At 46.2% G+C, this 11315-nt stretch overlaps 1 protein-coding gene across 4 annotated transcripts in view; it reads right to left on the bottom strand.

Annotated features, from left to right (window-relative positions):
* Positions 1-9541, bottom strand: part of PANK1 (pantothenate kinase 1) — a 35082-nt gene extending 25541 nt beyond the window's left edge. The window contains exon 1 of one of the 4 annotated variants that reach the window (XM_080597718.1): positions 9377-9541. In XM_080597718.1, the coding sequence (XP_080453844.1) occupies positions 9377-9407 (31 nt within the window). In that variant the 5' untranslated portion in view covers positions 9408-9541. The other 3 variants (XM_080597717.1, XM_080597719.1, XM_080597720.1) reach the window with 3 other exon arrangements.
* Positions 9542-11315: the final 1774 nt, after the last annotated feature.

Raw genomic sequence — 11315 nt, forward strand, 5'->3', positions numbered from 1 at the left:
AAGAGAATTTTAAAAAGCACTTCTTCTCTTGGCTGCTGTTTTCATTACAGCCCTCTTAAGAAACCCCAGAACTGAAGGCTCAGCTGCTGCACATGTTGGGCAACACAGCCATTGTCACCTGAGCTCTATACGCTGATGAGCTTTTTTTCCCCCCAAGTTGGGAAGGAATCGAAATTCCCTGTTTTTGTCTTACTTAAGTGATTGCACGACCCCCTAGAAGCCTTATTCTTTGCTTCCGAATAGCTTTAAGCATTATGAAGAGTTTGAGATGCAAGTGCTGACTCTTCTTAGTTCCACCAGATGAAGGCTGAAGTTAGTCCAAGTTCTGCCGGTTTTGTTCTCGAAGGAAATTCAAGATGGACAAAGACTCTACAGAGCTGGTTTGCAGCAGCTATCGATGGGGTCACCAGGACGTGAAATCTGGTGGCAGGCTGCTTTAAATAGCCACAGGTACCGCAAGCAGCACAACATTAATCGATACGGAGAACATTCGGAGGGAAAGGGGGAGGCAGAGCTCAGCAGAAGCGTTTAAGAAGCAGAAGGAAAGCCGCAGCTCTTCAAGGCTGTTCCCGACTATTTCGCTCTGCTGAGGGAAGTCTGTAAGCACTCATTTCAGAGTGAGGCAAATCCAGGCTAGCTGAACGCACACTGCTTCCTACTGAGCACAAACATCTTTAGGCTTTGGCAGTGGGTAGCTGCGATCCTGGCTACCCCGATTACCCTTCAGAACACACCGAACTCCTACGAGAAAGCCAGCGCTTGGTGGCTTTACTTGAGGAGTAGAGAGGTGAGTGGGGCACACACCAGGGTGAGTTCCCAGTTGCCTGCTTGTGGAGTTTAACTGGGAATCGCTCGGTAGCCGCGTGCCTGTGCACAAGTTAGCTACAACCCAGAAAGTGAAGGACGCTGATCAGTAAGGAGCCGGTACAAGCAAGCACATCGCAGAGATGCCCGGGACAGCCGCAGGACCCCGGGCAGGGCGAGCCGCGGGTAACCCCGCCGCCCCCAGCGCCCCGAGGGGCCCTGCCTCCCCCCTCGCTACTCACAGCGCTGCTTGTGCACGATCAGCTTCATGGGCGCGGCGGGGAGGCGGCGCGGCCGGCAGGACCCCCGGGAGCCGCCCGAGCCGACGGGACGCGACGCGACGCGGAGCCGGGGCTGCGGGCACAGCCGGGGCCGCCGCCCGCGTTTGTGCGGGGCCGCCGCTCCCCGCCCGCCGCCGCCCCATTGGCGCAGGGCGGGGCCGGGCCGGGCCGGCGCCGCCGCATTGGGCGAGCAGCGGGGGCCTCGCTCCGCCCGCACGGCCCGGCACGGCCGCGGCGGGGGGGGGGGGGGGGAAAGGACGGTGGCGGCCGGGCGCTGCCGAGCCGGGCCCCCCGCGCTGGGCACTTACGTGGCCGGTGCCGCCTGCCCGAGTCCCTCCTGCGGCGCAGCCTGCATTTCTTGGCCGGCGAGCCGTGGCCGGGCGGCGGCGGCGGCTCCGCGCGGAGCAGCAGCGGGTGCGGCGCCTCCCCGCAGCCGCCGTTGGCGAGCGGCTGGCCGGGCGGGGGGCGGCCGGCGTGCAGCAGCCCGCCGAGCCGCGAGCAGGAGGAGGCGGCGGCGGCGGCGGGCTGGGCGCGGAGCTGCTCCCCCATGGCGGCCGCCTCGGCCCCTTTGTCTGCCGGCTCGGCCCCGGCTGGGCGCGCCGGAGCCTCCGCTCGCGCCGCCCGGGGATGCGGCGCCCGCTCCCCCCTCAGCCCGGCGGACGGCGCAGGCGTGGTGGCCGCAGCGCGCTGCGGAGGGGCCGGGCCCGCCGCGCCCCCCCGGCACCTGCGGGGCCCTCGGGAACGCGCCTTGGGGGGGAGGGGGGGGAGAGGCGCGCTCCCGGCACGGAGCCGGCGGCAGCGACCTTGGAGGCGCCCGGGCCCGGGGCTCCGCCTGGCCCCCGCCCCGCCTGGCCGCGGCCGTGCCGCAGGGAGAGCCGTGCCCTGAGGAGAAGAGAAGGTCGTTCGCGGGGTGGCCGTCGGCGAGCTGCGGGGCGCCCCGCGGCTCCTCCTCGCACCCGGAATGAGCGCTCCGCACGCTGCCCCCGGGGCACGGAGCCGTGCCGGCCGCCTCCTGACAGGGATGCCGTGCTGAAAAACGGCTTCCTGAGAGGGAACGTCAAATCCTCGCCGCCGCCTGACCGGGCCGGGCGATACGCACGGCGCTGAGAACGAGCCGTGCGCGAAGCTGGGGAAGCGAAAAGTGTGTCTGAGAACGACCAACACGAACATTTTTCCTCCTAAAACCAGTTTCCGGGGACTCGGAATCGTCCTCATGACACACCAGCAACTGCTGCCATCGCCAGCCCCCAGGCAGCTGCCCTGAAGGTGGTGGGGAGGACTGGAGGCAGTGTACGCATTTACTGCTAGGAGCTGTGGGGCTCCCAAAACTGTGGAAGTCACCGAGAACTCCCCACCTTACTGAATGAAATCTAACTAAACCCAAGACCGCTGCTCCCTGGGCTGGTATTCAGGGACCTGCATAACCGTGTTTGCAGTAGGCAGCTGGCTGGGTAGGGTTTATAAGTGATATTTGGGACCGCTCAGGGCACGAGGAGTCCTTGCTGCTTCTGTCCCTTGGCCAGCAATGGCTGGTGCCTTCTCCATCCGTGACCCAGGAACTGACTCACATACAGCCAGCCTGATGCGGAGCAGGAGATCATTTCTTCAAACCTGTTTTTCTCTGCAACTGCAGCCTAACTGGGAGTAGACGCGTGGGCACTTACCACAACTCGGCTGAAGGGTGGCAACTTTTTACCTTACTCCACCAAAGCAAAACCACATTTAATTGCACGCTTATGTTTCCTTGTGGTAGGAGAAGCGGCCCTTCTGCTGACTCTGCAATGGAATGTAGTACCTGGTTCAAGTACTGCATCCAACCTCAGGCACTAAACTTCCAGAGAACTAACAAAGGATAAAATGACAACGCCGAGTTTTAGTCTAGGAAAGGAAAGATTTGAAAGGATATTCAAACCTGGAATGGGTAACGGCAAAGGAAATACATTGTGGCTGCTGAGAAACAAGAAAGAATTCATGAATGTAAGCTACGGTACGGGAATTTTGATTTAGACTTGAGGCAGGTATTTCCTAGAATGAAGTTAAAGAAGCATTAGATGCACTGAGGGCCTGGCCTAGGTAACTTTTCGAGATTCTTTCCAATCTTATATTTCTAGTATTTCCCTAATGTTTTGCTGTAGACACTGCACAATTATGTCCAGGGTAGAAGTGGAATGGATCGTGCTGAATGGAAGAAGGAGGTTAGGACAATATTCTGTTAGGATATGATCCACATCAGTCACAAGTTCAGAGGCAATACAACAAGAGGAAGTGTCACCCGCAAATAATATTGGAGAAAATATAAACGTGGAGCAATGTTCGAGTGGTCCAAATCAGTCAACAGGTTTTGCATACAAGGACAGATTCCATTCTAAGTGCACAAGTTTCCCTGATCTTGTAAGCTCTCTGTCAGGTATCAACACTTTCCAAATTTTTTGCATTACCGTGAAAAGATTACATTTCAAACTAATGTGCTGCTTTACCAAAACAATTTCAGACTCTTGTGCCGATGAATATCACACGAACTGATTTATGCACTTCAAAATACCACTTTTTTGTTTTAGTTTACATTACTTAATTTCGAAAAAGGTTTTGCATATCCCCTCAATTTTAGTCTCAGAATTCTTCACCTCTTCTGCAAAATTAAGACAAAAGGGATAAAATTAGAGGATGTTTAATGCATCACGTGATCACCTGTAAGGGTTTAAAATGACGGAATCTCATGCCCTGAGGTGTACATAGTATTGCTATAGTGTAACTAGTCTGCTAACACTGACTCTCTGCGTATTACTTGGATGGCAAACATTTCATCCATTATTCCATTCCTGCGTGCACTTCAGATGCCCAGCTTTGTATCACCTGTACTTATTTGTTCATAAACACTTGGAACCAGGCTGTAACACTCTAACTCTGTCAGTTCCATCAAACTAGCAACTGCGTCGTGGTTAAGATACTCTACCACAGGAGCAAAAGCACTGTACTCCAAGCCCTACAGTTTCAAGCCCAGTGGCAATGGGAGGAACAAAAAAAGAACACACAAGCAAAAAACAACAAACACCCACACTCAAGTGTCTTATCAGGCAGGCAACTCTGCCCGAAATTTTCAGGAATTCCTTGCTCATTCTGTGGGGCTCACATAGCTCCAGACAGAGGCAAAGCTGAAGCAAGCACCAAACAGGTGCAGGCCACATGTAAACCCAGTACCCAAGAACCCCCCAAAACTGCAACAGAGCACTGGTGTTGTTATTCGAATTCAAAGCCAGTCAGCTACAAAGCTTTGGTCATATTCTGGAGAGAAGTGGTAATAAGGAGCGACATCTTTAATAAGAAGCAACATCCTTCTCAAATTATACAAACCATATTATGCAACGTGAAGAGTGTAAGGAAACAGACTTCTGGTTTAGCTGCCTGCAGATTTATGTCCTAGGGATTGCTGGCACTCTGCCATTCCTGCTTATATTTCCATTCAGGTTACTTCTATTTTTATCCTGTTTCTATACTACAGGAATGTCATACTAGCTTATACCAGTTCTTATTCAATTTTTCCTCTTAGAAAATAAATACAGTACAGCTTAATTAACATTAAAAATATTAGGAACATTGGTTTCAAAAATCAGATACTGTTGATTTGTTTTAGCTATATTCACATATCACACACATCTAAAGGAAAGTGCCACGTCTAGGAGTCCAGTATTTCTTTCAGATTTCTTTTCCAATTTCTTCAGAACCTGGGGAGGGATTACCTTTTGTTGTTGCGTGTGTATGCATATCTTTGGTAGACATACATGTTTAAAGTGTGTTTTAATGTTCTTTTTTCCCTGCTTTAAATTGTGGGCTTAAAAGACCAACAGTCAAGCAAAACTACTTGATGACAAATGGTGGGTGCATAAAATAAGTGGTACAAAAGAGCTCAAAAACTGCAACGTCAGTTTTTAAAAAGGGACCCGATGGGCTCTAGTATTATCAGATGTGATCACAGAAAAGCTAAGCCCAGCTATGGCAACAGCTGCCCAACCCGAGAACTCTGCTTTCCCAAACATTAACGCATCTGAGAGGGGAAACTGCAGGTTACAGAGGAAACAAAGGGCATAAATTTAGTCCAATGCCTAAATCTTTGCTAGATTGAACCCAAGAAAGGTTACACTGAAACCATCCATTCATTCCCTCCCCACCCACCTCTTGGCTCTTTTCAATTATGCCTTCTGTGACACTAAACAACTGTCGATTTTGTGAAGAGCTGCTCTGTTCCCCTGCACAGCCAAAGCTCATCTCCCCACCGCTTGGCTCAAGGGAGAGAAAGACAGAGGGAAGCACTCTAAGCAGGAACCTAGCATGGGTGGTCTGAAAAGCCACCAGGAGAAACGTTCTTTCACTTCACTGATGACTAATTGCGCACTGATAGACCTCTAAGCCCAAGCGCCCAAGCTGAGTGTCCAGGCAAGGCCGGATGAATGCTGCCTGGGAAGTTTTTCTGGACTAGGACACGGCCTGTATATCTAACAACACCAGCTAAGACACGGGAATAACAGTTAGGAGAGTACAAAGGCGTAGTCTGGCCTCACCAGTCTCTCCATTCAGACTTTTTGCTGGCCAAGTGGTTTCCACAGCTATTCTCAGGAAGATTGGAGATGAGGTTAGAGTTCGTGGTTGCCCTCTTTCAACCAAACTGAAAAAAGCACGCAGCAGTCACAGAAGAGCAACAACCCTTCCTTGCTAAAGCTTTCCCTGCCAATACCTCTGTTTCTCTGTGCCCAACCAGACAATTACAACTTAATTTACAGGTTTTTACTCTCCAGCAGAGCTGTTGGTGTCCATCTTTTATACAAAACAAAAACCTTCTGTGCCTTAGTTCAGACATTTCAAATAAAACTCCCCAAATTGGTAAACATTTAAAATCGAGTCCTTGATTGTTGCTTAGGAGTACAAGTCAATGACGATGTAGTAGGTGTTGGAGGTGAATCATCTTTTGCCATAGTTCCTATTTTGCAGTTTGTTTAAAAAAAAAAAAAGCTGAAACCAGGTAATGGATTCAAACTACTACATATGTAAAAAGCTGAAAATCTTGTTGCAAATACACCCTCCTTTGGCCCCATTCGTTAATCCACTCTCTCTCTGCTTCCTAAGTACTTAGCTCAGCACACTTATCTTTACACTGATCTTTAAATACACAAAATTTAATTGGAAAACATGCAACTTCACAACCCACTGATTGAGAAATAGTGTTCATCATCGTAAAAAACGATTGCGACAAGTGGCAGAGCACTCAGTAGAGAGAACAATAGCCTTTGCTCCATGACTGCTACCCCACAGACAATTATCCTCCTGTAAATACACGTATTGGTTTTGCTTGGCTGAATATATTTATGGTGTTTCTTTCAACCCAGTGTTTTTATATCATCCATCCATCAAAATGCCATTGGTAAAGAAGTGACAGTTTCAAAACAAGCACTTTGAAATACAACAGAATAGTTGACAATTACAACTGACAATTACGAAAAACTCTTGCTCATCCAGCACTACCAGATACGAAAATTACCTGGTCCTCCTGTCAAAATTCAGCCGCACTGAGATTTTCCACTTGCGTTGTTCTGTATTCCCAGGGCTTAAATGCTGACACGAAATTCCCATGAATGTTAAAGGTTATGGATCAAGTTAAAACAGGGGACCAGACCTAGGCGGGTACGCAGGAGAAGAAAAAAGGCTTCTCTCTGAACTGTTCTGGCCAGACACACCTTCGATCCAGAAAGAGCTGGATTAGTTCTCCAAGAGCATAAAGGACACAGTTTCCCTCTTCCAAACATTAGTTTCCCTTTTCCAAACTAGTCCCCAGACGGGGATAACTGCAGAAGGGAAACAGCACACCTTTGGCATTCCTCCTCAACCACCTTCAGGAGCAGGGAGATGTCTGCCTCAACAAAACAAGCATTTAAGCACAGGGTGACATCCAAACACCACAACTAAGGCTAGAGTTAAACCTTCAGTACCTGAACCATATGACTTTGCTTTCAGATAAATAAACCAAAGGTTTACCTATGGTTTTGATGCTGAGAAAACACTTTATATATGTCCTTGTGAGATTAAACTAAAACGACAGACACTGAAACTCAAAAGCTAATCTTTTTAAAAATATCTTTTTAAAGTCCATGTTTGCAAAGAACTAGAGAGTCTTGCGTAGGAAGGGGCTGTGCTATAAATGACAAATTTGTTCCTAAAAGCTCCAGCTACCTAGTAACAAAGAAGAGAAACAACCAAACATTATGCTAACATTGGGTAAGTTTGCCATAGTTACATCCTCTGATATTTCTGGGATTGGCGATCCTTTAGAGTAAATATTACAGTGAATAGTCTGTTGTGTGCAATGAATTTGGTTTTACCCAAGAAGCCTATTTAGAGATTTCAGGTTTTCACATGGTCAGTACAAACTACGTATGCAAACAAAAAAAAATCTATAACTACAGACTTCTGTCTTCTCTTTAGATACACTGTGAAAAGAAAAATATATAAAGTAACTTGCAGGGTCTCTCCTGTATAGGAGACTTGCATTTCACTGCAGGAACCTTAATGTTACCAAAATATTTATTTTCTTGTAATAAAACATAACTTATCATCCATATGCACACTTGGTCTAATGGGAATTTAGGACCCACAGAAATCATCTGGGTCATCAAAATAAGTTCTCTGAATCAATGACTAATCTGAACGGGTCAGAAAGATGTACACCAAGTATTTAATATCTTGTAAGATGTGACTGGACATCTTGGGACCAAAACATTCTTTTGACACTCACACATAACGTCCTGATGATGCACATTTAGACTCCTTAATCTCATGAACACCGCTAACCAAATATGTTGTATTTATCCTCAATTTTGACAAGGAAGCTACAGAGCTGGTTTTGGTGCCAGCCATTTCACAGATGGGAAGAGAAAACAAAAGCATTTTATATCTCACATATGACAGGAGAGAAGGATATTTTTTTGGTTCCAAAACCTCTGTATATCCACTCAAAGCAGAAATGATGGGGCTAAGATGTTGGTCTCCAATACTTTTTGCCTAACCGCTCTAAAATCACCAAAAGATGAAAAGAGCCATGTACTTTACCTTCATTCCATCACCCCTTAGAAGGGGCGAGAGTGGAGAAAGAGAGCTAGCACGCAAGCCAGGAAGGAAGGTACAACTACCCCGCCACGTGAAGGTATGACAAAAGTACTGCTACAGTAATCATGAGGCATCAGTGGTGGACAACTGCAAATAAGAGAATCCCCACAAGTAACACAATATGATCTTGTTTCCATTCACAGGCACAACAAGTCTAATATAAAGTGAAACTGAGATACCTGACCTAAAACCCTAATCCAGTCTGATTTATGACTTCCTTATTATGCCAGTTTTCTTACCTTAGATTCTCTCAGAGCACGTAAACTAAACAATGTATAGATAAACCAGTTCATTTTAATTCCCACATTTTGATGCAAATGCAAACAGCACTGAGCTGACACACCATGACTGTTTTTCATAGGATTAGGAAAGACTACCTAATCAGTGAAAATGCTTAATAAAAAGTTTACTGGGATCTCCTTCCTGCAGAGAGAAATCAGGCAGGAGTTCTAGTTTCAATGAATTAGAAAGTCTGTGGTTAAAAACAATCTTCCACGCCTAGTCACCAAACAAGTTTAAATTTGATTACAAGCAGATTGATTCGAGTCACAGCACAGACCGGTGTAAGGGAAAAGCAAAATGGCAGAACAGTTCTGAATTTACATGCTTGGCGCTTATGTAGCGCTCTGTGCCCAGAGATCTTCAAGCACTTCACAAACTGTGAAGAACTGTTCTTCTCACCTCTCATTCAAAGAGAGAAAAGCAATAATTAAAAACAGAAAGTAGTGAGAGAGCAGAGAAAGGACAGTTCTCACCTCTAAACTAAAACCAGTATTGCGTTCAGATTGACCCCAACATGGAAATGAAAATACCCAGGCCCCCTCAAGTGGAAAACATAGCTGTAGGATTCCACAATCATTCTCAGATTTGTACTGCATGTACCCAGACAAGGTCAGCACTGAAATGAAGCTCTGAAAGATTCCAACTCTGTTGGAAAAACATCAGAAGTAAATATCTTAATTTCCTGAAAAGGAGTTCCTATTTATCTCAAGCCGATCACAGATTCAACAAACAGCCTCAGTTCCCCAGAAACTGTATTCCCAGCAAACTGTCTATTAATCTAGCAGAAATTGTATCCACGGCAGTTTGTCTATTAATCTAGCAATGTTTTGGATTGGCTGATTAGCAGTCAAACTTACATTTCATCAGACAGAACATGCTGTCTTCCATTTGATATGGCAGGGCCCTGGAAAGACTCCTCCTTCAAGCTACTTATTGAAACCAGGATCCATTTCAGGTTTTTTGTTGTTAGTTTTGTTTTGTTTGTTTCTTAAAAAAACAACAAACAAAAAACCCAACCTTGCTTGGAGTTTCAACAAATTAACTCATCAGTATTAGCTTCCTTTGTTGAAGCTCCTTGAGCCTATTGGAAACGCACATTTTCACCCCACCAACATCTTGTTGTTCTGCTTGTAACATTCAGTGAAAAGCCACTTATTTATCTTTGCATGTACATCCACCTAAGTTATGGCTGTTACCACTGTGATCAAAGTTCTAGGCACAGAGGTTACTGACCTCAAAACACACTGTTTGAAGTCCTTGTTTGACATAATTTGTGTTATTCTCTACGTCAATAGTTATTCGATCTGTTGTCTACTCCATTTACAACTGAACAAAAGCAAAGGAATAGAAACTACTAGTTGAGGCACTGCTCTTAAGACGTTTTCCTGTCGCAGTACTGCCTAATAAGAGGCTAGTGTTCCCAAGTCTGTGGTCTGTGTTCTCTTCCCATCATAAGCATGCATCAGCATTCGCTGTGGTTCCGTCAAATCAGACTGGCATTATGATACCACCTTATAAGCTGTAGCCAAAGGGGAAAAACAAACACAAAAGAAGGGGCAGGGGGAGGAGGAATGGAGAGGGAGTTGTGACCAGCAGCCTTTCACAGCCGCTTTTTAAGGAAGCATTTGTTGGGGAACTTCTGTGAAGTTGCGTACTCCTCGTCTTTCATTTATGCTTTAGTAATTCCCCCTTGCGCTCTCTTCCTCTTCTTTGATGCAGAGAAGACAAGTAAGCAGCACTCTCTGGAAACATCCAGAACAGTACCGACAGCATGGGGGCTCAAGCAAAGTGGATCTGGGCTGAGTAACTAAGGCCATACTTTGGAAGAGGCGTAGCAGTGCCAAGCTGTGCTGTCATCTCCACCCAGGTAGTGACCTCACCATTTTGGTCGGTATCACTCTGTGTTCAGAATCGTGAAATGACCAGAATACCGCTATAAATTCTATTACTATCTGCAGGCTAAACTAACTGATAATAAGCAAGCTTATTAAAATTTAAAAAAAGGTTTTCTAAGAGTAGATCCTAGCTGATATTCCAAATGATGATGGCCTATCAGGAACGCATGCAGTCAGTAATAGCCAGTATGTTTAGCCTTACAGAAGTCTACAATATGGAAAGCACTATTATTCCAAATTACCAAACAGTATGCTCAGGAAAAAAGAACATGGAGTTATTTGCTCAGACATAAAGCTTATCATTATTGAGGTTAGGACTCCATTCCATTCTCTCCTAAATTGTTTTAGAATAAGCTATACCAAAACCAACCATATCAAGTACAACTCCCACAAGGCATTTAGGTTCTTACTGATACAACACTGCGTGTCTCCATAAGGGGAGTTTTACTAAGGTACTGTATTGACCCCAAGCAAAGATGGGATGGATCCTCCCGTCTTCCCCGTATCAATGTTCTCCATTATATTCATCAAACAATTTGTTAAGAACTTTGGTGTGAGAAGTTTATTTATAGGAACGTTCCTGTGATAAGGCTTTAATAAACCACTGTTTCCAGTTCCCAGATGCAAAGAAATACCTACCACGTTAGATTTTTCTTGTCCAAGTCCACTGCTGAGATTCTTAGTGGCCATGTTAAAGGCTGCTTTAGACACCCCGTTGCTAGCCATACCATCCACCTAAAACTGAAAACAAAACATCAGATAAGCAATTTTGGCATGTGCAGCACATTCTCAAGCAGCACTATGACATAATTTGTAGGGTACAGCTATATTTGTTATATCTGAAATCAAGCTTCATGTTTATTTGCAACAGCAATAGCCATCTGATTAAAACAATAATAAT

Source organism: Anser brachyrhynchus (genome assembly GCF_964034855.1).
Source record: "Anser brachyrhynchus genome assembly, chromosome: 6".
Taxonomy (NCBI): domain Eukaryota; kingdom Metazoa; phylum Chordata; class Aves; order Anseriformes; family Anatidae; genus Anser; species Anser brachyrhynchus.